General features: G+C 45.0%; 1 protein-coding gene across 3 annotated transcripts in view; it reads left to right on the top strand.

Moving 5' to 3' along the window:
* The window catches only part of LOC115109535 (FERM, RhoGEF (ARHGEF) and pleckstrin domain protein 1 (chondrocyte-derived)), a 75388-nt gene that overhangs the window by 43711 nt on the left and 4125 nt on the right, over nucleotides 1-27552 (top strand). Inside the window, exons 3-24 of one of the 3 annotated variants that reach the window (XM_065012859.1) lie at nucleotides 311-415; nucleotides 555-597; nucleotides 1142-1220; nucleotides 2097-2194; nucleotides 2675-2789; nucleotides 4089-4236; nucleotides 4643-4738; nucleotides 4863-5029; nucleotides 5240-5308; nucleotides 9711-9789; nucleotides 10049-10259; nucleotides 15676-15854; nucleotides 16221-16310; nucleotides 21192-21325; nucleotides 22808-22889; nucleotides 23093-23330; nucleotides 23454-23584; nucleotides 23808-23876; nucleotides 24323-24412; nucleotides 24706-24788; nucleotides 25151-25263; nucleotides 25692-25858. In XM_065012859.1, the coding sequence (XP_064868931.1) occupies nucleotides 311-415; nucleotides 555-597; nucleotides 1142-1220; nucleotides 2097-2194; nucleotides 2675-2789; nucleotides 4089-4236; nucleotides 4643-4738; nucleotides 4863-5029; nucleotides 5240-5308; nucleotides 9711-9789; nucleotides 10049-10259; nucleotides 15676-15854; nucleotides 16221-16310; nucleotides 21192-21325; nucleotides 22808-22889; nucleotides 23093-23330; nucleotides 23454-23584; nucleotides 23808-23876; nucleotides 24323-24412; nucleotides 24706-24788; nucleotides 25151-25263; nucleotides 25692-25858 (2586 nt within the window). Of the gene's footprint in view, nucleotides 1-310; nucleotides 416-554; nucleotides 598-1141; nucleotides 1221-2096; nucleotides 2195-2674; nucleotides 2790-4088; nucleotides 4237-4642; nucleotides 4739-4862; nucleotides 5030-5239; nucleotides 5309-9710; nucleotides 9790-10048; nucleotides 10260-15675; nucleotides 15867-16220; nucleotides 16311-21191; nucleotides 21326-22807; nucleotides 22890-23092; nucleotides 23331-23453; nucleotides 23585-23807; nucleotides 23877-24322; nucleotides 24413-24705; nucleotides 24789-25150; nucleotides 25264-25691; nucleotides 25859-27552 lie in introns of all 3 variants that reach the window. The other 2 variants (XM_065012856.1, XM_029634559.2) reach the window with 2 other exon arrangements.

Genomic DNA, 27552 nt, shown 5'->3' with positions numbered 1-27552 from the left:
TGTGCCATTCCTCCTAAACCCCTAAGTCCTAGAGGGATGATGAGACCCAGTCCTGAATGTGCTCTGATGCTCGTTGGTCCTTGATTAGACTTGCAGATGGAGTTTGCTGAGGGGATTTCCAGTGAAATGTCATCAGAATGAGTCTTTGAAACCAGGGGGGGGACAATATCATCCTTAGTCCAAGTACACATTGCTCATTGAATGGTTGAGCTAGTGAATGCCAGCCAGCCCGCCTTACAGTCAAAAGACAATCACTACTGCACCATGTATTTCTGTAGCTTACCCATGTCTGTTTCTATGTCTTTTACAGCAAAGAGCCTCTGGCAAGGTGGTGTTTGACCTGGTGTGTACCCACCTGAACCTCGTTGAAGGGGACTACTTCAGCCTAGAGTACCAAGACCAACACAAGATGATGGTGAGGGAAGACAAAAACGCAGTACGACAGGGGTTGTTTCCCGACTAGACGGGAAGGTTGTTTCTTTGTCTAAGTGTAGAAGCTTTAAATTCGTATCTCTATGCCGACTAAGGGACGTTTGTTTTCCTTCTCTTCACAGGTTTGGCTAGACCTCCTTAAGCCAATAGTCAAGCAGCTGAGACGTAAGTAACCCAGACTTCATTACACGCGTTTACACGGCGAACAATGGACAGTTCAGTCTTCATTTGCTTCAGCTAACACTGTTGTTGTTGCTGCTAACAGAAGAAAATGAATCAAGCCAAAACATGGGAACATTAAATGTCTTTGAAAGGAGACAGCTCGGCGAATTCATTTAGTTGTGGCTTCTCAAAACCACGTCTCATCTGAGCAAACTTAATCACACACAGAGACCGTCTTCCTTCCAGTCGGAGGCTCTGCTGTTAAATGTTTACATCTCCAGTCATAAAACGTTCATGAAGTCTTATAAAAGACTGGTCTGCTCATCTACAAATGAGGACATGTGGTGCGCAAGAGCCAACGCACTTCTTCCCTGCTATGATCGGTGTGAGCGAACCCAGATTCAGGTCTGAGTGAAGTAGAGTATCGGAAGGAATCCTAGAGATTGTAAATCTATGATAGGAATCTCCCTGATTTTAGAATGTGTCATTTGTATTGTCTTGGCTGTGACCCTACTTATATAACCATGCCATGATCTCACACCCACAGGGCCCAAGCACACAGTCCTGCGATTTGTGGTGAAGTTTTTCCCCCCTGACCACACCCAACTACTGGAGGAACTGACTAGGTAAGACTAAACAGGAAGAAGCCTATTAAACCACAGGAGTTTTAACCAGCAACATACCAGCCACCATTTCAGAGGAACCTTCAGTCTACAAGGCTCAGCTATAAGATTTCCTCATCTACAGGTGCTTAATAATTGGAATTTGTATTCAGCTGACGAGCTGTCAGTGCATGAAGTCGTATGAGGCTGACTGCACAGCACACAGCAGGCTATCAGCAGGCATATTATGCAGTCTTTCCATTAGAGTAAGTCATTCTCGGGTCAGATCTGTGTGTGGAAACGACTGCGATGTCACAGAATATAACTGCTAATTCAGAAGTGACTAATGTGTTCCAGCCTCCCAGCAGATTTATTTCTGCCTCGGACATATAATTCACGCCGTCCGTGTTTTAAACCTGCCAGGTTTTTAATGTAGCACCTTGAAATGGTGCTGGTTATTTTCATTAAGACTAATGTTTTTCTGATGTATATTTTCTCATTATATCATTAATTCCTTGACCCTACAGAAGGTTACAGTTGATATTGGATGGGTAACGAAAGACCGCTTATCCATAGACAAGACTGTTGCTCTGCAGTCCAGTTGTCTTTGTTTAAATGCAGTTTTTGGGAGTTTGTGCTGTACTATGATGCAATCGTAAGGGGTCAGTCAACAGTCAGTACTTCCAGGTGTGGTGACATGTATGTGCCAAGAAGCTGTCTTTCTGAACCTGTTGCGTTTATAGATCGTATTTGGCAAGCTGGGATCAACTCCAAGTGTTTCCTTTTTGAGGCTGCTCCCTCCTGCGTTGTCGTCTGACAGGTTTTTGATGTTAACCACACACAGCCACAGTCATCCTGTTGACTCTGTTCTAACCTGTCTCGTTGTACCGTCTTGTTCAGGTACCTCTTCGCCCTGCAAGTCAAGCATGACCTTGCCTGTGGACGTCTGGCCTGCAACGACAGTAGCGCGGCCCTGCTGGTCTCCCATATTATCCAGTGTACGTCTCTCTGTTACTTTATGGCTTAGTGGATCACAGGGTCAGTAGAGAAGATGGATGTGTAGGGAAACACGTTGTGTTGCTCGTGCCGACCAGGATGTGGTGCAGCATCCCAAATTGACAATCAGTGTGTTGCCATGGATACCTTTTTATAGTCTTCGTCTGAATGAAATCTGGAAAGACGGACGGCTTCAGAATAACCAAACATGTCAGTACCCTCCCCAGAAAACACTCTTGAGAAAGTATTTTTGAAAAAGTCATCCGTTCCTCAGCCTGCCAGGATTCTAAATGCTAGAGGGAGCTGTCAAAGTGTGATTCTAGAGGGGAAGAGACACAGATGAGGATGTATTCCATTGAATCTATTCTCATCTGTTCTATTTAGGGATGTAAGCGAATAATCCAAATGATCAACCTGCGGTGGTGCAGATGCACTGCACACAATGTAATACAATGTCATAACATTAACCCTTTGTCCTCCAGCTGAGATTGGGGACTTTGAGGAGAGCCAGAGTCGGCAGCACCTCCTCAACAACAGCTACATTCCAGACCAGGTGGCTCTGATCGACAGGATCATGGAGTTCCACTCCAAGAATGTGTGAGTAACTCTTCTATAACTGGTTTGTCTGCACTGAGCTGCGCAGGCATTATTCAGGTCCACTCTGAACAGGAAAAGGTCGTGAAAGACCCTTAAACTTTCCAAGGCAATGTTTAATACGCAGATGACACAGTCGGGGGAAACTCGCCACTGAATGAATAGAGTGCTTTGTTCCAGTGTGCTAACTGACATGGCATTCTTCGTCATGTTTAGACAAGGCAAAGCCCCCTGGGCTGGTTGAACGGTTAGGGCCTGGAGGTGCATGTGTGAATGTCTGCTTTTATTAGCAACCCTGCTTGGGTCCCCAGAAAAGGTCTGGAATCTACTCGGATCACAGCCTAATGAGCAACACACCGCACCAGACTTCAGCATGGAAAACAGCTAACAACTTTGGATTTCCATTGTTGTATCTCTCCTGTCTAGTCAGCTGACAGGTTGGCACAAGGGAAACGGTTGCTTGAACTCACTCACTGTAGCTTCTCCTACTCCCAGTGTTTTTCCCCCTATAATCTCTTTCCTAATTGGATAGTTCTGTACTCCTGGGAGAACACACGGTGGAAGGCTTCCATATCCCACAATCCCCTCAGTGTCGTCCTCATCGTTGCAGCTGGCTGGCTCTAAACATGTGCCAGGAGGACATGGTCAGCCCTCCCCTCACCCCCCCAGTCCTCCACGCTACACTGGTGTCACGGCAGAGATGGGAGATCACCAGGCAGCTGACAAGATGAAAGGAGCTCCGTTAGATTTGACTGTCCTCCCCGGCTTGTTCTTTTTCTTTTCTGTCTTTTCAGCTGATAACACTAACCACAGTTCTCCTGGCAGGGAGCCATGGCCAGAGTTAAATCTCTAATTAACTACAGCACACAGGAAACAGGAAAGCTTTTTCACAGATAAGAATTAGGGAAATGAGGTACTGTGCAACTTCGTTTCTACCCAGAACTCGGTGGTGTGTGGTGTCAGCTGAATGTGGGAACACAGATTGTCTTGTGGCTTGGTCTCTCACCACATTTACAGAACATATAGGACTATGTATTTGATGGTAGATATTATTCCGATTTAAAGTACAGTTCTTGATTTAGAGCAGCCAGGTTCAGAAGCTCAAAATGGATGTGAAATGTAACTGTTTGAATTCTGACGCATCCCACCTCATCTCCACCTTGCCGTGATTGTGAAACTCATAAGAGACTTGTGTGAGACTGCGTCAAAAGTAGGGCACTATAAAGGGAATAGAGTGTCATTTGGAGAGGCCTATGAGACTTACATGAGACTTGACGCAGGCTATTGTTTGTGTGCTTGTAGGGGTCAGACGCCAGCAGAGTCGGACTACCAGCTGCTGGAGGTGGCACGCAGGCTGGAGCTGTACGGAGTGAGACTGCATCCTGCCAAGGACCGCGAGGGCAGCAAGCTGAGCCTGGCTGTGGCGCACACTGGTGTCCTGGTCTTTCAGGTGACCGACACTACTTTACAGGTCAACACAGAGTAGAGCTGGATGGAGTTAGAGGATTTGTAGACTGCTGTTTATAATTAGAAACATACAGGATGTTTGATCCAAATGTTTGATGTGGATGGTGTAATGGCAAATGGGTAGTTTAAATGATTAACCAGCTTGGTTATGCCACACTTGCTTGCAGCTGTTCTGCTTTTCAATTGCTCTTTGAAGTGGAATTGAGTTTGACAGGCTTTTGACATGTGACAGTTTCTCTGTTCACAAATCTATTGGGATTAAGAGCTAGTTCTATTTGAGGAATGTGGAGCTGATGTTTGATGACAGGATTATTAAATGAACAGGCTGGCTTTTATTGCATGGCACACGCCATGTTAAACCGTTGTGTGAACTTCTACATCGGCTGCAGGGACACACCAAGATCAATGCCTTCAACTGGTCCAAAGTGCGCAAATTGAGCTTCAAACGGAAGCGGTTTCTCATCAAGCTCAGACCAGACCTGAACGTAAGTCATCTGGCCATAGACTATAAGAATTTCAAAATGATAATCATCACCAATGCCTAAGGGCGTCCAGCCCTGAGTTTTTTGCATTGATGCGTGTTACATCTATATCTATCCCACCCTGCAGCAGAGCTCTTACCAGGACACTCTGGAGTTCCTGATGGGTAGCAGGGACTGCTGTAAAGTCTTCTGGAAGATCTGTGTGGAATACCACGCCTTTTTCCGCCTCTTCGAGGAGCCCAAACCCAAACCCAAGCCTGTCCTCTTCACCCGAGGCTCCTCCTTCAGATTCAGGTAGACAAGCTGGCCCCTCGAGGGCCCCTGGGGCCACACAATAATAAAGCAGTCTCTCATGACACATATAGCAGGATATAGCAGGTTTGATGAAGAACCAGTACCTCAGTCTGAATCTCATTTACTAACTGTCACCCGGACAAAGCTGCTCCAGCTCTGTTGTAAGTTCACTGACCTCAATCATCTCCCTTGCTACTTTTCTCACTGCAGCGGTCGGACCCAGAAGCAGGTGATTGATTACGTGAAGGATTCTGAGTTTAAGAAGATTCCCTTTGAAAGGTAAAGACTTAGGGCTCTATTTTTGGCTGACGTTAAGCCAGCGCGATTGTCTATTCTTCTATTTTCATACCCTAGTGCCAGGACTGGTAATTTACCTGTCTTATATTAGCTCGCTTGCGTTGATATGGGATGGGTGGCAATATCGGAGGTGTGTCCTTAACGTGCGCCGAAGTGCCAATTTCAGTATGCGCTGGTGGGGATATTTCAGAAACAATTATACAAAACCAATAGAATGTTATATATACACTACCGTTCAAAGGTTTGGGGTCACAAATGACTATTGTAAATTTTGTATGGAATATCTACATAGGCGTACAGATGCCCATTATCAGCAACCATCCCTCCTGTGTTCCAATGCACGTTGTGTTAGCTAATCTAAGTTTATAATTTTAAAAGGCTAACAGTTGGAACCAAAAATTGCAAATTTGGACTCCTTAGACAAAAGGACAGATTTCCACCGATCTAATGTCCATTGCATGCGTTTCTTGGCCCAAGCAAGTCTCTTATTATTGTTGTTATTATTATTATTATTGGTGTCCTTTAGTAGTGGTTTCTTTGCAGCAATTTGACCACGAAGGCCTGATTTCACAAAGTCTCCTCTGAACAGTTGATGTTGAGATGTGTCTGAAACTTGATCTCTGAAGCATTTATTTGGGCTACAAATTCTGAGGCTGGTAACTATAATGAACTTGTCCTCTGCAGCAGAGGTAACTCTGGGTCTAACTTTCCCGTGGCGGTCCTCATGAAAGCCAGTTTCACCATAGCGCTTGGTGGTTTTTGCAGCTGCACTTGAAGAAACTTTTGAAGTTCTTGACATTTTCCAGATTGACTGACCTTCATGTCTTAAAGTAATGATGGACTATCGTTTCTCTTTGCTTATTTAAGCTGTTCTTGCCATAATATGGACTTGGTCTTTTACCAAATAGGGCTATCTTCTGTATACCACCCCTACCTTGTCACCACAAGTGTTTGGCTCAAGCACATTAAGAAGGAAAGGTATTCCACAAATTAACTTTTAACAAGGCACACCTGTTAATTGAAATTCATTCCAGGTGACTACCTCATGAGGCTGGTTGAGAGAATGCCAAGAGTGTGCAAAGCTGTCGTCAAGGAAAAGGGTGGCTACTTTGAAGAATCTCAAATATAAAATATATTTTGATTTGTATAATACTTTTTTGGTTAGTACATGATTCCATATGTGTTATTTCATAGTGTTGTTGTCTTCACCATTATTCTACAATGTCCTTGAAGGAATAGTGTCCAAACCTTTAACTGGACTGTGTATATATATTTAAAATAATATATATTTAAAATATATATATGGGGGATAGGGAATTATGCCGACAATTACATCGATAGAAGCCGCAATGGTTGAAGCTGATAACAAAAATAAAAGAAGACCAACCGAAAGCTGGTGTTCGCAGTAACGGGGTTGGTTAGGATTTTGACAGCGGAAGCACAGCCTATCCAGCCGGGACGCACAGTACCTATATGCACAAGAGAGATGTGCTTTTAGTGCCCGTAAACCTCATATTTAGAAACGTAAAAATCCTGTTTCATTTGATTTAAAAACCAAGCATAGCATCCCCTTCTCCTCATCACCAAAGCTTTATTAAATTATCAAGTTTGGCAGCTGCAACAGTGAGTGGAAATCCCATTTTTATCCATATACAGTTGAAGTCAAGTCGGAAGTTTACATACACCTTGGCCATTTAAACTCAGTTTTTCACAATTCCTGACATTTAATCCTGGTAAAAAAATCCCTGTTTTAGGTAAATTAGGATCCCCACTTTATTTTAAGAATGTGGAATGTCAGAATAATAGTAGAGTGATTTATTTCAGCTTTCATTTCTTTCGTCACATTCCCGGTGGTTCAGAAGTTTGCATACACTCAATTATTTGGTAGCATTGCCTTTCAATTGATTAACTTGGGTCAAATGTTTCGGGTAGCCTTCCACAAGCTTCCCACAAGAAGTTGGGTGAATTTTGGCCCATTCCTCCTGACAGAGCTGGTGTAACTGAGTCAGGTTTATAGGCCTCCTTGCTCACACACGCTTTTTCAGTTATACCCACAGATTTTCAATAGGATGGGGTTAGGGCTTTGTGATGGCCACTCCAATACCTTGACTTTGTTGTCCTTAAGCCATTTTGCCACAACTTTGGAAGTATGCTTGGGGTCATTGTCCACTTGGAAGACCCATTTGCGACCAAGCTTTAACTTCCTGACTGATGTCTTGAGATGTTGCTTCAGTATATCCACATAATTTTCCTTCCTCATGAAGCTATATATTTTGTGAAGTGCTTCACGGTTGGGATGGTGTTCTTCGGCTTGCAAGCCTCCCCCTTTTTCCTCCAAAAATAACGATGGTCATTATGGCCAAACGTTCTATTTGTGTTTCATCAGACCAGAGGACATTTCTCTAAAAAGTACGATCTTTGTTCCTATTTTGCAGTTGCAAACCGTAGTCTGGCTTTTTTTAATGGCGGTTTTCGAGCTGTGGCTTCTTCTTTTCTGAGCGGCCTTTCAGGTTATGTCGATATAGGACTCGTTTTACTGTGGATATAGATACTTTTGTACCTGTTTCCTCCAGCATCTTCACAAGGTCCTTTGCTGTAGTTCTGGGATTGATTTGTACTTTTCGCACCAAAGTACGTTCATCTCTAGGAGACAGAACGCGTCTCCTTCCTGAGCGGTATGACGGCTGTGTGGTCCCATGGCGTTTATACTTGCGTACTATTGTTTGTACAGATGAATGTGGTACCTTCAGGCGTTTGGAAATTGCTCCCAAGGATGAACCAGACTTGTGGAGGTCTACAATAGTTTTTTTTAGGTCTTGGCTGATTTCTTTTGATTTTCCCATGATGTCAAGCAAAGAGGCACTGAGTTTGAAGGTAGACCTTGAAATACATCTCCAGGTACAACTCCAATTAACTCAGATTATGTCAATTAGCCTATCAGAAGCTTCTGAAGCCAAAAACAATTTTCTGGCATTTTCCAAGCTGTTTAAAGGCACAGTCAACTACGTGTATGTAAACTTCTGACCCACTGGAATTGTGATACATTGAATTATAAATGAAATAATCTGTCTGTAAACAATTGTTGGAAAAATTACTTGTCATGCACAAAGTTGATGTCCCAACCGACTTGCCAAAACAATAGTTTGTTAACAGGAAATTTGAGTAGTGGTTGAAAAACCAGTTTTAATGACTCCAACCTAAGTGCATTTAAACTTCCGTCTTCAACTGTAGGTTATTAAATGATTTTAGCCTGCTCCTCTTATTATTTTGGATGTGCTTACAATCCCCTCCATGTAGGCCATATGCCCGTCATGGAACCAGTGATTAGATAACCCGGTGACACTCGTATTTAGAAACATTGAAGTTATTTTCCTGTAACAGTTGGCTTGTTTTCCATTTAATTTGATTAAAAAATGATTCCTTTTGTTAGACTACCCTTTCCCTACGATAACGAAAGCTCGTTTAACAGCAATGTGTTTTGGTTTCATGCTCATCCTGGCCAATTATTAGCCAAGGAGCCTTTACATAAAAGTTTTCTAAATGGTCTACTCGTGAGGTTTTTGCTGACCTACGTTTTCAATATTCGCAAGTCACACGGGCCTACTGGCAGTGCATACTCCATTCGGGTTTGCCTCCATCCCCATTTCCAAAGAACTCCTCTTGTCCAGTTAACAAAGACTCACTTCTCCAAACATAGGCTGTTCAAAATGTGCTGTCCTATAACACCATATTAAAGCTAGGCCTAGGCTATATCTTACTTATTGAGAACATGCCTCAGATACATTATCTGTTTTTTGTTTTTGAGGAGAAGTGCAATGCGTAAAGACCTAATACTAGTTGAAGCCAATTACAATGTTGACTGTTAACATTCCAAACCTATTGAGCAAACACCGGATGTTGTTGTTGTTGTTGCTATCACTTGTTACTGTAGCCTATGCTATTTAATAAACTGTAGTATCAATCCACAATGGACTAGGATGAGAATATTCCGTGCCCCCAGCCAAATTAACTGTCAATAACCTATAGAACTTGAAGCAAACGCCTATGCAGTATTATTAAGCTATGGAACGCCGTTGATTGGCCAGTGAGTGGCCAAGCCCTCGTCACACCTACAACTTATTTATTCATCAAAACCCAGCCCTTTCGCACTACCGCCAGCTATTGCGCACGTAATAACGACTGTGAAAATAGCAAAGACGATTCTGACACACCCCCCATACCTACGACGCATGCACATCGCCAGCGCTTAGATTAACCGTCGGTTTGTTCAAATAGAGCCCTTTAATGGCGGTGTTTTTTATATCTAGTTATACAGAGACTGGATGTGCGAAGGTTTGCCAGGTGTATAACATGTTCACTTTCTGTCACCCTGTCTCCTCTTCAGGAAACACAGCAGGGTCCAGCACAGCAGCAGCCGTCTGTCTCCACTGCCTTCCCCGCACCGCCCTCAAGTGCCAAAAGAAGTCAGTGTCTCCTTCCAGGCTAGTGTACTAAATGGCACTTTGTGGAACCGTCTCTATCCATCTGCTAGCCAACCCAGCATGTTTTCACCTAGGAAGATTAGAACATGAAAAATATAGTGCGTAGAACAGTGTTAATAATTGAGTGGAGTGAATAACTAACTCGTCCATAACACACAAACTCTATTTCCTTGTTTAACTGTCAAGTATAACCTTCAACCCTCTCTTTCTCTCTCTTCTCCCGTCTCCCTGTACGGCACAGAGTGTGAGCCGTGCTCCAGGAGACATAGTGGACTCTCCGCCACGCCGTCACTGGAAGGAGTCCGTGTTGGTGAGCGCCGAAGACCCATCGGCCCTGCGGACCAGAAGCAGCCCCTCCAGCCAGAGGAATGGGGCACACAGCGAGGAAAGGCCAGGCCCCGGGGCAGAACCAGGCCCAGCCAGGCAGCCCCACCCAGAACATCTGAACACAGGTCCAGCCTCCCGGGGCGCTAAGGGCAGCAGCTCCTCCATCCCCTACATTGACTGCAGTGATATAGATAGTGAATACGACGTGGCCAAGGGCCGGGTTACCAGGTCTCACCCTAATGAGAGCTATGGGGAGGAGGTGGCGGGCCCCCGCCATGGCAGTATAAACGAGCGAGAACTCGCTCTGGGTAGGATGAGGTACATGGAGTCCCCTCCCTCCCCAAAACCCCCCCTCAATATGAGCCGTGCATTAGATGAGTCGGGAAACCTGTCGTTCTTTGGCGGGGGTCCGCCACGTGGCCCTCTCCATAGTACTATGATGGAGGATTTGGGGGGTCGTGGTATTGGGGATCAGCGTAGCAGCAGCCCCCTGACAGTCCGCCATATGTTAGGCTCTAAGAGCACCACGTCAAGCCCCGTTATGAGCACCTTCCACCGGACAGGTTCGCTCAGCCACGCCGATCAGAACGGCTACGGCTCCCGGCTCCCGCGCTGGGACGAACCGGGTCACGGGGGCTTTAACGCCCGGGGGGGCCCTGGGGGGCCCCGAGATGAGGGCCAGGCCCCGCCAAACTACGGCAGCTATTCACCCATCGTGGCCCGCTCGCCACACTTACACAAGCTCCACAACATGCGTAACTGTTCCGACACTGACCCCTTCGTCCTGAGCCCGCAGCAGGCCACCTCCACGCCCTCCCACGACCCCCGACCTGTCGTCTCCCGCAACGAGCGCATGGCTGCTCTGGAGCGCCGTATGATGGCCAATGGCCTGTCTGCCCCTGGCCAGCCCAAGCCCAGCCCCTTACAGAAGCTGTACAGCCGGGGTGGCGTAGACCACATAGGGGCTGTTCAGATGATTGACGGCTCCACCAGCAGTGGCACTGAGTCCAGTGACTCGGAGACCGAGACCACCACGGGCAGCTCCAGCAGCCACCCGCTGACCTATGGTAACCCCATGGCCATGGGGGTCAACTCCTCCCCCATGCCCAGGAACAAATACTCCTTCGGTAGCCTCCAGCTGGATGAGGAGTTGGAGGAAGATGGCTGCCTTAATTTTAGTGACGAGGACGGGGCTCAGGTGTTCAGCTGTTAGGCTAGCCTTGAGAAAGGTCCAGAGATCTGCCCTATAGGCAGGGTAGGGTAGCGTTGGGTCTGAGAGGAGATGGGATGGTTAGCGTGGTAGATGGTGATAGCTATGCCGGTTTGTGTGGAGGGACAGATGTTGCTTAGGAGGGTTTAAGACAAGGCGCTACTAACCCCCTTCACACTCCTCTGTCGCTGTGCTGAGCATACAGTAGAATACGCTCAACCATGAGCCAGCCTGACACTCTGTTTCCCATTGGGTCGCTCTGCCCTTTAACTGAGGGAGAGAGGGATGAAGGCTCTCTCTGTTCTCTTCTACCCTTAGGGGGTTAACCTTTCATGTCTTCTCGGATTGTATTGGTGTCTGCACACACCAGGTGGTTCTGAATTAGAGAGATTATCGTTTTCTAGTGCCAAGTCCTTTGAACAAACACTGCATGAATGAAATGCAGTGGTCGGTGAGGTTTTCAAACACCCTGATGCTCTGTAGCTGAATGTTTGGGATGTAGTCGAGGGAATTATTGTTTCACACTCCGTCTACGATGATGCATTGTAGGGTTTATTGATTGTCGGAGGGTTCCAATGCTCTGTCTAATGCCGTCTTGTGTCTTCATATAACACAGGGGTGGGCAACTCCAGTCCTCGGGGGGCCTGATTGGTGGAACAGTTTTGCCCCAGCCCCAGCTGACACACCTGACTCCTATAATCAACTAATCATGATCTTCAGTTTAGAACGCAATTAGTTGAATCAGCTGTGTTTGCTAGGGATGGGGAGAAAAGTGTGACATCACTCCCGCCCGAGGACTGGAGTCGCCCATCGCTGATATAACATCCATTCTGTAAATTGACAATATGTTGTTGTTTGATAGCATGTCGATGGGGGAGTTGGTTTACGTTTTATACGGTACTGTATATGCACTTGTATTGCTTTTGTAATCGTTATGATCGTATCTGTAGACTTTTGTGATGGATTGGTTCGTGTTGAGTATACTGTGCCTAGAAATAGAGGAGACAGACAGGCAGTTTCCTTGTAATGTTCTGTGTTAATGTTCTATGTCTGATTAATTGTTGATATTTAGGGAGTTGCTTAGGAGGGCACGATAGTATTGACTATAGACGTGGGTTTTGCTTGTACTGTACATGCGGTCGATATCTAATTAGTGTCCGTAGTGAGAGAAGTCAGTCATGTCTTTGTTTGGTGCTGAGAAAGCTTCCAGTTCAGCTGCAGCACGTCCCAACTCCTCATTTCATATTCACTGTGTTTACAGTAACCCTGTGTTCTGTACAAATATTCAGCGGATTGTAATTCAGCTAACTACTGTTGACTGTGTGTGTGTGTGTATATATATATATATATATATATACACACAAACAGAGCCACAATAAATTTTCATAGACGTAGTTTGTTCTGGCGAACATCCGTTTTAACGAAGGAACGTTCTTTTAAAGACTTGACATACCAGCAGATATCCATACCCACTTAGTACTACTGGACAGTGCTGGTACTGGTTGTCCAGAAAAGCAATTCTCTGTGGGTTTTAGGCATGTTTTATTAGACCTAAGAGAGTGTGTGTGTGTGTGTGTGTGTGTGTGTGTGTGTGTGTGTGTGAGACCTCAGGTGTTGGTGGTATAATATGGCTCTGATGCCCACTGTTGGCATCTCTTCTTCTCCTTGTCTACCTAAACATCTCTTGTAAGCGTTCATTCTCTATTGTTCAGCGAACTCCAGGGGTATACTTATCTCACTGATTTGTTCTTTTCCTCCAGCATTGCAAAGGTAGCCATTTTTCCCTAACAAAATTACTCTGCACTTTTGTGTTTTATTTGTTTTCTTGCTGTCCCCAATTTTTTTTCTTTCTTTTTGCTTCATTCTCCTTGTCATTTGTTTGCAGTGTATAATTTTGATTAAGGATTTATTGACCTTATATCACAATGCTTTTAATTTTTTTTTCTTTTTTTCCCCCCGAATTTCCTTGTCCAATTTGAAACACTGTTCTGTTCTGTCAGCATGCAACACTTAAGGGGTTAAATCTCACCTTGTCTCTATTTCCCTGCTCTGAAAGCATGTGAACCTGTTCCTGTACTGTCCTGATGTCTTGCTGTTCTGTAACTGACTGTGTGAAGAGAAAAGGGGTTCAACTGGGTCTCCTTTACTGCAGTGGTCCCGGTGACTGTCAGCAGAGAGTACAGAGGACTAGAATGTAGGACTGGGGAGTTGAGAAATGACTCTGTTCAGGATGACAGGAACCAGGGAATACGCTGGGAACACGGAGGCAGGTTTCAGTATGTGCTGCATGTTATGTGTCTGAAAGGCAATTTAAGGGCAGCGTCTCAGTCTCTCAGCTCATCCGTCAATGCCACGGGCTTCTGCTAGTCTAGGATCTTTGAGACTCTTCTAGGCTTGGGCTTTATCCACGTGTACAGAGTATTTATTATCTATCGTGTCGTTTTATGATATTGGTCCTATTTATTAACACGGTCCAAAATGAATATAAACTGTAAATAATAACACAATGTTGTTTTTACCCGATTCATTGATGACTTCCAGGTTAAGTGTGAGAGGGAACAGTGTGAGAGTAGTGCTGGTCGCTGGATCACTGCAGGCAAGGAGAACCCTGTCAGGTACACCAAGCACTGTCTTATGGCTCTGTGGCGTTGGGCTGTCGCACACGGCTCATCTTTCAGGTCATGATCTGTATTCGATACCAACACATTCACTACAACCTACTCTATAGTAATATAATATAGTAATATATTGTGTGCCAGGCTTAAACTCATGGCTCTATATGCCAGGCTTGTGTGTGTGCTAGTCTCGACCGTGCTTGGTTCCATTGCATGTCCAAGAAGCTAACCCAGGGCTCAGGCATGATGTTGATTGCTTTCTTGCCCTGGCTGTTTCACGATGTATGTACCCTCACCTCACTCCTACCTGCTGTAACGTTTCACCAGGCAGATATCACTCACATCAGACAAGCCAGTAGCACTTTCAGCAGCAAGGTATAATTTGATCCATCTGAGACGACAATGTGCATTACCTTACGATGATTACTGCTCACCCATTAAACGTTGATTTAAGTTCAATTTTACAACGAGTGGACACAAAATGCTTCTTCTGCAGATTGTGCTGCTCCTACGATTGACACAATTGATTTGTATAATATAGCTTGAGTGTACAATCGGTATGCTCCCTCTAAAGCAACTGACTGTCTTAATAAAGTATTAGCAAAGTGGTATCCGTAGTAATACTGCAATAGAGAGATTATTCTGGGAAGCTCTTTGTGCACTGTGACACCTACAGGTACTACTAGACAAGTCCCAGAATATGCTTGTTGTAAATTCCAACTTGACTTGTTTCTCTTTCCCTCTTTCTCTCACTCACTCGCTCTCTTACTCACTCTTTCTCTCACTCACTCGCTCTCTTACTCACTTCCGTCACACACTGTTTGCTACGGTCTCGTGTTGATGTTGCTTCGACACTCACTGGGCTCTGATACTGATTTTACCGGATCTTCTCTTTTTCCCGGGAGACTTTCTACACTTTTTAACCTTGTATACGGTTGTGCACTAGTGTCAATAAAGTTGACCTTTATGAAGTGGGACTCCGGAATCTTCTTTTATAAAGACCCCCCCCCCCGACATTGTCTCGTGACTGTTTTTAGACCCTAGTCCCATCCTCATCCTCCTGTGCTGTCGTAGATGTAGCGTAGCTCTGTTAAATGTACGTGTGTGTGTGTGTGTGTGTTTATAGTGTGTGTGTTTTTTTTTATATATACACTCATTTGTGTGTGTCTCGTGGCTGTGTTCATGTAGTCCGTGTTTGGTATTCCCGTGGTGCTTGTTGTCACAGCTGTTCCCTCCATTGTAGAATGTAGTATCGTGGCGTCTGTAAGGTGTTCACCAGAGATGTTGCTGGTTTAATCATTGTTCTGTCCATGCCAACGTGGTGCTATCAGAGGACAGGAGACGGTAGTGGGCAAGTATGCAATCAAGTGTCCCTAGTGAACATCCTAGTGGAAGTGTAGTTGATTTAGGTAATCGATTCCAGTCATTCATAATACTGTATTCAACCCAACAGCAGCGTAATCCTGATGGTATCATGCTGAAATGGCAGACATTATAGAGAGAGAAGAGCACTAGAGCTGTCTGGGCAGCAGGGTGAGTCATGGGTGACTCTTGTCTGGATGCAAGTAGCTACAGTAACTAGCTACAGGCAAGGCACATCCCCCAATTTAGCTCTCATTATTATCCCTGGGACAATACTATAAGATGTATATGACTAATTGAACTTGTTCGTCTCTAACTCTTCCTCATTTCTCATCCCCCTCTCCTTCCCTACAGCAGGAGTGGTGTCCAACAGCCCCCATCTCTCCGCCTCCTCCGGTAACTCCCAGGGCATGGTCAATGGTCAGAAGCCGGTCGAGCTCTGTGGTCACAGTCCGGACGGTCGGCAGCCCTCCCCCCTTACCAGCCCCCTGCTCAACGATGCCGGAAGCGTGCGCACCGACGATGAAGACGAGGTTCGGAGGAAGGTTTGTGGTCCAGAGAGGGCCCCTGTTAAAGGATTACAACTAGAGAGGGATTGTTGTCAGTTGCTGTGTGGACGTCCTTGTGGTTTTAAATCTCCAGTTAGCATAACCAGCTTCAAAGAGGCTACAGTCACATAGTACCTCAAATAGCAGAGGACCCAGATTACCTGGCCTAAATAACTACCCACAGGGACCAGTGTTGTGAACACTGTACAAAATGTGATGTACTGTAACTGGGCTACATGTCTTAACACTGGAATTGATGACACAAAATGTGAAAAAAATACCCAAGACACAGTCTACAGCTTACTGTGTTGTCTCTGCTCAGTTTAATACTCTGTCCTCTTCCTTTCACAGAGATTCCCCACCGACAAGGCCTACTTTATTGCCAAGGAGCTGCTGACCACAGAGAGGACCTATCTGAAGGACCTGGAGGTCGTGACTGTGGTAAGGCCCATCACCAGATAGATTCTTCCGCTCTCTCAGGGACTCAACACTGATCTTTTGTTTATTTTCTCCCATCCTCCGGGCAGAAAACATTGATTATTCCGGCTAGCTGCTTTACAAAAGAGCATATGGCAAACACACAGGGATCCATGCAGAGGTGGTGGGGGTGGGAGATATTTTTTGGCAGGTGGGGGAAATACTCTGAGAATGCTATGAAATGTATTAATCTGTTTATCTCACCCAAGGCTGTAAATATACAGTGCAATGAGATCCACGGCCTTGAATGTCCCTGCTTAACGTTGGGCTGACATCCTATTTTAGTCATTTCCTTTTGGCTCCCACCGCCTCTGTACAGACAAACATATGGACGCATTTTTGTTTGTCTCTCAAGGGAGACGCAAAAGAAAACAGGACATTAAAAGAAAGGCGCATCTCCTTCCAGTGTATTGCGATCAGTGAAGGAAGTTGCTGTGAGTGTCGGTGTCACGTTTCATTAGTTGTGTGTACGGGATACACATGGTATACGCCATCCAATGAAATGCTTACTTGCAGGTTCCTTCTCCACAATGCAACAGCAATACGAAACGATAAAAGGTAATAATATGAACATAAAGTAAATGGCTCAGTAGAATCAAATAAACGTTTTAGAATAAGTATAATACAGCCACAATTTATAGTCCAATATTTACACGTCTTTTGGGGAAAGGGGGGGTGGTTGAGCGGCAAGTGTTTTAGTCGTGCGGGTTATGAAGTCAGTATTCAGTATTCGCCCTGTGAACATCATCTGGTTGTAGCAGCGTTCACAGATGTGGAAACGGAGACTGCAGAACCACTCTCTTCTCTCGCTGTTTATATGGGCCGCCGCCGCTTCTTGTCTTCTCTGATGTTTAGAGAAGCCTTTTACACTTCTCATAAACATTTTCCTTGGCTGCTCTTTCTCTTTCGGTCACTCTGTCTCTCTCTTCTCGCTTTCTCATTCTTTCTCTCTTTTTTTTCCCTCCCCCTCTCCACCCTCCCCCATTGGCTGGTGTTGTTAAGTCATCTGAGAAACAGCTGCTGCCTGCTGTCTGCTTCCCAAGGCCTTTCAGCAGCACCCTGGTTTACCTCCTCTAAACCCTGTTCCTCTCCTGTCTACACTGCCTTCATACAGTATTCACACCTCTTGACTTTTTTCACATTTTTGTTGTCTAACAGCCTGATTTTAAAATGTATTCAATTGAGATTTTGTCTCACTGGCCTACGCACAAAACTACAAAAACCAGGGATGTTTTCAAATGTCTCACAAAGAAGGGCACCTATTGGTAGATGGGTAAGAAAAATGTAAACAATCTGACGTTGAATATCCTTTTGAGCGTAGTGAAGTTATTAATTACACTTTGGATGTTGTATCAATACACCCAGTCACCACAAAGATACAGGCGTCCTTCCTAACTCAGTTGCCGGAGAGAAAGGAAACCACTCAGGTATTTCACCATGAGGCCAATGGTGACTTTAAAGCAGAAAACTGAGGATGGAGCAATAACATTGTAGTTACTCCACAATATAAATAACAGAGTGAAAAGAAGGAAGCCTGTACATAATACAAATATTCCAAATCATGCATCCTGTGCCAAATAAATTGACTTTTTGTGCTGAATACAAACATTATGTTTGGGGCCAACACAACACATCACTGAGTACCACTCTTCATATTTACAATCATGGTGGTGGCTGCATCATGTTATGGGTATGCTTATCATAGGCAAGGACTAGTTAGAGTTTTGGGATAAAAATAAACGAAATGGAGCTAAGCACAGGCGAAAACCTGGTTGTCTGCTTTCCAACAGACACTGGGAGACAAATTCACCTTTCAGCAGGACAATTACCTAAAATACAAGGCCAAATATACACTGCCTTCAAAAAGTATTCATGCCCCTTAACATATTGCTCATTTTGTTACACCCTGAATTCAAAATGTATTAAATTGATTACTTTTCACATTCATCTACACACAATACCCCAAAATGAAAAAGTGAAAACATGTTTTAGACATTTTGTACACGTATTGAAAATAAAATACAGACATATCTAATTTACATAAGTATTCACACCCCAGTCAATACATGACAGAATCCCTTTTGGCAGTGATTACAGCTGTGAGTCTTTCTGGGTAAGTCTCTGAGACTGGATTGTACAATATTTGCCATTATTTTATTTTTTTATTCTTCAAGCTCTGTCAAATTGGTTGTTGATCACTGCTAGACAACCATTTTCAGGTCTTGCCATATATTTTCAAGCAGATTTAAGTCAAAACTGTAACTCAACCACTCAGGAACATTCAACATTTCTTGGTAAGAAACTCCAGTGTAGATGTGGCCTTGTGTTTTAAGTTATTGTCCTGCTGAAAGGTGAATAGATGTCCCAGTGTCTGGTGGAAAGCAGACTGAACTAGGTTTTCCTCTAGTATTTTGCCTGTGCTTAGCGTCATTCCATTTATTTGTTATCCTGTAAAGCTCCTAATTCCTTAATGATTACAAGCATACCCAAAACATGATGCAGCCACCACTGTCCTTGAAATTATGGAGAGTGGTTCTAAGTAATGTTTGGGCAAATAAAAAAAAACACATAACACAAAGTGAATTGTTTGACACATTTATTTTGCAGTATTACTTTAGTGCCTAGTTGCAAACAGGATGCATGTTTTAAAATATGTTTTATTCTGTACAGGCTCCACTTTTTTCACTCTTTTTTAAATTAGTTTTGTTTTGTGGAGTAACCTGCAATGTTGCTGATCCATCCTCAATTTTCTCCTATCACAGCCATTACACTCTGTAACTGTTTTAAAGTCACCATTAGTCACCAAATCCCTGAGTGGTTTCCTTCCCCTCTAGCCACTGAGTTAGGAAGGACACCTGAATCTTTGTAGTGACTGGGTGTATTGATACATCATCCAAAGTGTAACTAATAACTTCACCATGCTCAAAGGGATATTCAATGTCTGCATTATAATTTTTACCCATCTAGCAAGATTTACCATCTTTGCGAGGCATTGGAAAACCTCCCTGGTCTTTGTGGTTGAATCTGGGTTTGAAATTCAATGCTCGACTGAGGGACCTTACTGATCATTTTGTGTGTGGGAGAGCAGATATGAGGTAGTCATTCGAAGATCATCCAATTTATTATATGACTTGTTAAGCAAATTTTTGAACTTATGTAGGCTTGCCATAACAAACGGGTTAATTTAAGACATTTCAGCTTTTCATTTTTAAATCATTTGTAAAAAATTCAAAAAACATCATTCCACTTTGACATTATGATATATGAATATATTTTAAATTCAGGCTGTAACACAATAAAATGTCGAAGTCAAGGGGTGTAAATACTTACTGAAGCAACTGGAGTTGCTTACCAAGATGACATTGAATGTTCCTTAGTGGCCTAGTTATAGTTTTCACTTAAATCGGCTTGAAAATCTATAAGACTTGGAAATGGCTGTCTGGCAAAGTTAACAACCAACTTGACAGAGTTTGAATAATGTCTTTAAAGAATAAGGGCAGTTATTGTACAATTCAGGTGGTCAAAGCTTTTAGAGCCTTACCCAGAAAGACTCACAGCTGTAATCACTGCCAAAGGTGATTCTAACATGTATTGATTGACTCAGGGGGTTGAAGACTTATCTAATTACGATATATTCGTTTTTTTAACATCCATTCATTTAAAAATATATATAAATTCTTCTACTTTGACATTACAGAGTATTTTGTCTAGATCGTTGTCAATTAAATCCATTTTAATCCCACTTTGTAACAAAACAAAATGTGGATAAAGTCAAGGGGTGTGAATATTTTTGCATTACTTTTGACCAGAACACTATGGGTGTATATATAGTGCACTATATTGGGAATAAGGTGTCATATGGGATGCAAACCAGCTAACCCCCCCACCCCCACCACCACCTCCAACTCCACCACTCCAAACCACAAACCAGCTAAACCACCACCTCCAACTCCACCACTCCAAACCACAAGCCAGCTAAACCACCCCCCCACCGCCTCCAACTCACAAACCAGCTAAACCACCCCCCACCACCTCCAACTCCACCACTCCAAACCACAAGCCAGCTAAACCACCCCCCACCGCCTCCAACTCACAAACCAGCTAACCCCCCCCACCACCTCCCAACTCCACCACTCCAAACCACAAACCAGCTAAAGCACCACCTCCCAACTCCACCACTCCAAACCACAAACCAGCTAAACCACCCCCACCACCTCCAACTCCATCACTCCAAACCACAAACCAGCTAAACCACCCCCCACCACCTCCAACTCCACCACTCCAAACCACAAACCAGCTAAACCACCCCCTACGACCTCCAACTCCACCACTCCAAACCACAAACCAGCTAAACCACCCCCCACCACCTCCAACTCTACCACTCCAAACCACAAACCAGCTAAACCACCCCCCCACCGCCTCCAACTCCACCACTCCAAACCACATCAGGCTATAGCTTCCCTTTTAATCTGATCAGGTAGCCTTTAATGAAAGACTCCCCCTGGGTCTTGTCAGGAATGATGGGCTATTGATTCCTCCATTTCCTCCATTCATCTCTAAGTCGATTCCTCCATTCATCTACAGGTCGTTAAAGGATTTGGTGGAAGTCATGAGGCCAATGTGATTGTTGCTAAACAACAGCTCAGAGGTCTTTTGGCAGCAGCCCATCAGGCAGATTCTAATACAATCCAAGCAGATGGGCTCCTAATTCACCAGAAACACTGCATTTCACCTCATTAGATTGCAAGTCCTCTTTTGGCTACTGGCAATTGAGAATGTCACGATTTGCACAATAAAGAGTGTACTCTAATGCAGAACTCTCTCTCTGTGTGTGTGTCATCCCAGTCTTTTCAGAACTTGGTGGGTAAAGATGAAGCTGCACCGGACTCCCTGAAGAGCACCATCTTCTCCAACTTTGACCCTCTGTACAAGTTCCACTCCGGCTTCCTCAGAGAGGTGGAGCAGAGACTGGCTCTATGGTGAGATGGCATGAAAGGCCTTGTACCTCACTGGGTGACTATAATCCATCACAATGATACATCTCTTTTATAGTTCAGGTCATTTTTTTCTTAAAATGCCAGTGCACTTAGCCTCGTTTTGTGTAAGGTCCCCTTAGAGTAAGAACACAGTTGGGGTTTGTCATTGTGAACTGGGCTCATTGATCCCGGGGCCTGGTCTTTGTCTAATGAGCGGTATTGACATTCAGTCTGGGAGGCCTCATCGCAGAGACGCACCTCCTCCCGTGGATGACCTGGGGAGCTGGGGTTGCTATAGCAACGGTCGCGCTGCATCAAGCCACTACTTCTAGCCTGTGGGTTTTTCCACTGTCTGCTCCTCTTAATGATGTGGTCCTTACATCAGAGCTCCCCCATGGTGGCACAGAGAGGGCCTGGCTGGCAGACGGTCACTGCTGCAGACTTCATACTGTAGTGATCCAGTTTCAACTGACCTGAGCCCTAGGACCGTGCCCCAGGACTACCTGACATGATGACTCCTTGCTGTCCCCAGTCCACCTGACTGTGCTGCTGCTCCAGTTTCAACTGTTCTGCCTTATTATTATTCGACCATGCTGGTCATTTATGAACATTTGAACATCTTGGCCATGTTCTGTTATAATCTCTACCCGGCACAGCCAGAAGAGGACTGGCCACCCCACATAGCCTGGTTCCTCTCTAGGTTTCTTCCTAGGTTTTGGCCTTTCTAGGGAGTTTTTCCTAGCCACCGTGCTTTTACACCTGCAGTGCTTGCTGTTTGGGGTTTTAGGCTGGGTTTCTGTACAGCACTTTGAGATATCAGCTGATGTACGAAGGGCTATATAAATAAATTTGATTTGATTTTGATTTTGATCAGCATCACATGTCCAGACGTACTACAAGACCAAACGAGAGCGAAAGGGACCTCCACGCAAGATCTGACTGTGTTTTCTCTCAAAACATGGCTAAAGCCCCGAAGGCAAATCAGCAGACCGAATACAGAGCACAGATGCATGTAGCTGGCTATCTTGTTTTACATATTCAAATGTTATTTTAGCCCTCTCCTGACTGTTGACCTTTGATTTAGATCTGGTAGAGGGTTTTGTTAGTGAAAGAGGGGTTGTATCTCAAAGGCATAACATTCAAAATGTCCTCTTTGGGCTTGTACTACCCACTCCAGAACGTATTGGTTCGTATTTTGAATGAACGAGCGTGGAGAAAGGTCAGTCTGCATGGTGCTATATCTAGCTGTCAACTGCAATTCATGCTCAAGGTAGACACCTGCTTGCGGTTTTCAGCGGTGCAGTCAAACGCCATTTAAATGTCCTTGCATGAGTGTTGGAGCTCACATGAATATGAAATATGGCTTTAAGAGTCTTTTAAGTGCTTCACATTCCTCTGCTGTCCACAGCAGAAATCTCTCAGCACAAACCCTAGCATGAAACTGTTCCAGAGAGAAGAAGTTGCTAGTGTTTTATTTTTTTATAGGGAAGGGCGCTCCAATGCCCACATTAAAGGAGATTACCAGCGCATCGGTGATGTCATGCTGAAGAATCTACAGGGCCTGAAGGTATTGGCTGCTTTTTCTTGCACTTTATATCAAATTCACTTTGTATCTGCACCATGACCAATGTATGCTGACTTGTACAAACTGTCGTACAGCTCCAGGGGCGTTGTTTTGCGGCTGACCCTGTGCTCCCTGTAACCTGTTGTGTGTGTGTGTGCGCAAATGGCCAATAAAGATCTATTCTACTCAACCCTACTCTATTGTAGCCGCTGACTGCCCACCTCCAGAAGCACTCGGAGGCCCTGGTGGAGCTGGAGAAGGCATGCCGGGGCTCCCGGCGGCTAGAGGTGCTGGTCCGGGACTTTGAGCTGCAGAAGGTGTGCTACATCCCTCTCAACGTGTTCATCCTCAGGCCCCTGCACCGCCTCTTGCATTACAAGCAGATCCTGGAGCGTCTGTGCAAACACTACCCCCCCACACACGTGGATTTCAGGGACTGCAGAGGTAACTGTTACTGTTCTGTAGCCGTCAGGGGCTCTCTGAGGCCGGGCTAGCTTAGGGAGCCCCCCTGGTGCTGTTGAGGTCTATGACATCACAGACTGAGCGTTGCTATGTCCTCTCCCGTAGCCGCGCTGGCGGACGTGTCAGAGGTGGTGGCCCAGCTCCACGGCAGCATGATCAAGATGGAGAACTTCCAGAAGCTTCTGGAGCTTAAGAAGGATTTGATTGGCATCGACAGTCTAGTCACTCCAGGGCGGGTGAGTTCAAGTAGGGATCTGGATGCGTCCCTGAAGGCACCCTATTCCCTATATAGTGCAAAAGTAGTGCACTATGTAAGGAATAGGGTGCCATTTTGGACGGAATCCCATATCAACATTTTGTATGTGAGAGTAGCCAGTTTGAAAAACTCATTTGTTTTTATCAGTTTTTATCTTTCCCTGAGATGTTGTGATGGAATTTGTTGTGATTGGTGTTTTTCAGGAGTTCATCCGGCTAGGCTGCCTCAGCAAGCTGTCTGGAAAAGGCCTCCAGCAACGAATGTTTTTCCTGGTAATGTCTGCAATGCATCTGAGATGTCATCCTGAATGAGTTATTAAACAGATTATTCAGTCGAGTGATCTCACAAGATAGACGGCTGTGGAAAGTAGTGTTTAACCTCCTCGGTATGAATGACTTTGTACAAAATGCCTCAAAGACGACGGCTTCCTTATCTTTCTATGCAGCTGTTTACTGTTTGTGAGCCAGTGTCCCTATTCGTTATTTTAGGGCATCTAATTGAGACCACGACTCATCTGAATCATGATTCGTGTTAGAACAGCTTGAATGTTATCTAGTGCCGCTGCAACAGGCGTATGCCCAACACAGCCAATGTATTCACCAAGCCACAGACAATCGTTCAGTGTTCTTTTTGTGTGAAGTCAATAAGTGAGGTTGGTGTGGCTATTAATAACCCGTTAATGATTGCCTTCACTTTTCTCTTGTCTCTCCGCTGACAGTTCAATGACGTCCTCTTGTATACGAGTCGAGGGATGACGGCGACGAACCAGTTCAAAGTGCATGGGCAGCTCCCTCTCCATGACATGACAGTAAGTTGACTCTCTTCTTTCACCTTTTCTTAACCCCCCTCTTGTGCCCTGGCGCGGAGTGCAGCACAGTAGAGTACAGTAGCTGTCGCAAGTTTGTAATTACTTGCTGTAAATAAACTAGCGTGCTGTGCCACAGTAACTCCCCTACCATCTGTGTCTCTCTTTAATTCCCCCTCTGTCGCTCTCTCCCTGTCCCCCTTTTTCTCTCTCACACACACGCAGTCCCTCTCCCACAAGCAGATTTGTTCCTCTCATGCCCCATGTGTTGACTGACTGTGTCTGTGTGTCCCCAGATCCGGGAGAGCGAGGACGAGTGGGGTGTGCCTCACGCCTTCACCCTGGTTGGGCAGCGTCAGTCAGTGGTGGTAGCAGCTAGGTGAGTCTGTGGTCCGAACGCCGAACGAGCTGGACTATTGGGTAGTCGTTCGACAGATGCCAGACAACAGTATGTGTACAGGGATGTGTGTTTTCATGTTTGCTGTGGTATGACTAAAGTGGTCGGTATTCAGAATACAGTGGTTGGTGAATCAGCAGGCGACCGGTAAACTCAGCAGTTGACAATAAGGCATTTGTATAATCACAAAGGCACGTTCATTATTTATACAGCACCCTTGGTCATAGAAATAACCACATGAAATATTTATTAGGTGAAGCCCAGCACTGGTGGAAGAAAATGCATTACCTTTTCTGTCCATTTCTCTCCATCTTTCTCTCTCATTCTCCCCCCCCCCCATCCAGTTCCCTGTCAGAGATGGAGAAGTGGATGGAGGACATTAAGATGGCCATTGACTTGGCAGAGACCAGCAACGGCCACACGGCTGACCTGCTGGCCAGAAGTCTGACTGATAACAGTAAGTTGATACTGCAGTACACAGACTCTAGAGCATGGGCACTGGGCCTGCCGTAGGGGACAACTAGTAGTGTCTGGAGAATCATCCGACCCTGCGCGTTAATGAGTTATCGCTGAGTTCTCCCCATACTGTTCCCTCATTGCACGGACAGTTGCTACTCTTCTAGAAACTTCAGAGGCAGAATGGGCCAACCTATACATCCAAAATGAGCTTGAATAGCTCAAATACAATGCTTCAAAATGTATGGTTTATAAAGTCTTGATTTAAATTATTTTTCTAATTTCCTACAGCCTGTCTGCATGTATTTACAAACCTAGCCACTATGAAGTATTGTGCTACTATTTATCTCATCAGGTTTTACAGTAGGATCCGTCTTCCCACGTTGTCGCCGTGTGTATGTGGAATTAACCGCTTCCTGAATTTCCCAGAATCCACAACAGAGGACTCCTGTGCGGAGGCGGAGTCTGAGGACGACCTGATGGCGTCACGCACCTCCCTGGAGAGGCAGGCCCCTCACCGTGGTAACACCACGGTGCACGTGTGCTGGCACAGGAACACCAGCGTGTCCATGGTGGACTTTAGCATAGCTGTGGAGGTACCACAACCAGTCCTAACCTGTCCTGCTCTGCCCTCCCCTCCCCCATCTCTCTCTCACTCACTATGTATCTGAGTGTGTATCTGTTTCCTCTCCTTATTGAATGTGCTTCTCTCCCCTGGGAACAATGTCCTCCTGTGCCACCCTCTTTCTCTGTCCTGTGCTATTTATTTAGACATTAGATTACCTCAGTGCTTTGTCCCCAAGCTGTTGGCACTGTCTCGTCTGTGAACTGCTACATAGGACACTCGGCAGGATGTCATCGACGTTTTTCGGTCTTGGAACAGCACATCTCAGTGCAGCTGAGACGGTATCTTTCAAGCCGTTTATTTTCTCTGTTATGTTGTATACTGAGCCCAGAGCAAGACCAGACTTTAGCATGAGGTGGGTGCACTGACAGGACACTGTTCTCATCTTGCCCTCTGTGGCTAACTGTTCCAGTGTGGTTTTCTTATCTAATCTCTACTGTGGATGTCCCGTGTGGTTTTGCGCTCCTTTTTTCTCTCCTTCAGAGCCGTACCTGGACTCACCGTTAGTCCCCCCCCCTCCGTGTTTAGCCCTTGCAGTGCATGCGTGTTTACACCTACTCAGTCTTTGTGTCTCTGTCCTCTCCTCCCTCCCCCCCTCTCTTTTCTGTCTGTCTCTTCTGTGTGTCCGTCTGCCTGTCCTCCGTGGTAGAGGACCCTAGTCCAGTCAGTGACTCAGAGGCCTCCCTCTCGGGGCCCGGCAGTGGCCAGGGACCAGTGCCTCTGTCTCTTATCTGCTGGTATCGAGTTCACAGCCTCTCCTTTAGTGATTCCTGCAGGAGTCTAGAGGTAAAGGAGCCAGGGAGAGAGGAGAGGCCTCCCCATCGCATTGTAGCATTACTGTCATATACTAGCACCTTGTGTCTTCTTTGAGGTCGTTGGTGAAAAGTAGAACGCTTTTGTGTAACACTTTTCACCTGTAAAGACCTACAACTAAAATAAGTTGGTGGAAGCCTAAAATGATGGCTCAGTTTACAGTAAATGCTTTATATTGCCACTAGATGGCAGTTGTTTACAGTGACCATAGAGGTCACTGTTAGTTCAGTGACTTTAAACTGTTGCTGGATGGACCCCAGGATTGACACTGTCTGTTTATAGCTGTACTTACCTCCTTGAAACCACTGAAGTGAACAGAGGCCTCAGGCTTAATTACAGTGGGTTTATTTTCAGAGCTGACAGTGCAGCACACACTATTCCTTACGCACTAACATACAGTGCCTTCAGACAATATTCGTTCCTCTTGTCTTATTCAACATTCTGTTGTTTTGTTCTTTCTTCTCACACATCTACACACAATAACCCATAATGACAAAGTCAAAACATGTTTTTAGAAATGAATGCAAATTTATTGAAAATTAAATACAGAAATATCTCATTTACATAAGTATTCACACCCCTGAGTCAATACATGTTAGAATCACCTTTGGCAGCGATTTAAAGCTGTGAGTCTTTCTGGGTAAGTCGAGAAGTGCTTTGCACACCTGGATTGTATAATATTTGCACATTTATTATTTTAACAATTCATCAAGATCTGTTGGTTGTTGATCATTGCTAAACAGACATTTTCAAGTCTTACCATAGATTTTCAAGCTGATTTTAAGTCAAAACTGCAACTAGGCTACTCAGGAATATTCAACATCATCTTGGTAAGCAACTCCAGTGTATATT

This window comes from Oncorhynchus nerka, linkage group LG3 (assembly GCF_034236695.1).
Source record: "Oncorhynchus nerka isolate Pitt River linkage group LG3, Oner_Uvic_2.0, whole genome shotgun sequence".
Lineage (NCBI taxonomy): Eukaryota > Metazoa > Chordata > Actinopteri > Salmoniformes > Salmonidae > Oncorhynchus > Oncorhynchus nerka.
The sequence above is the reverse complement of the archived record's forward strand: the minus strand, read 5'-3'. Positions and strand labels throughout refer to the sequence as shown.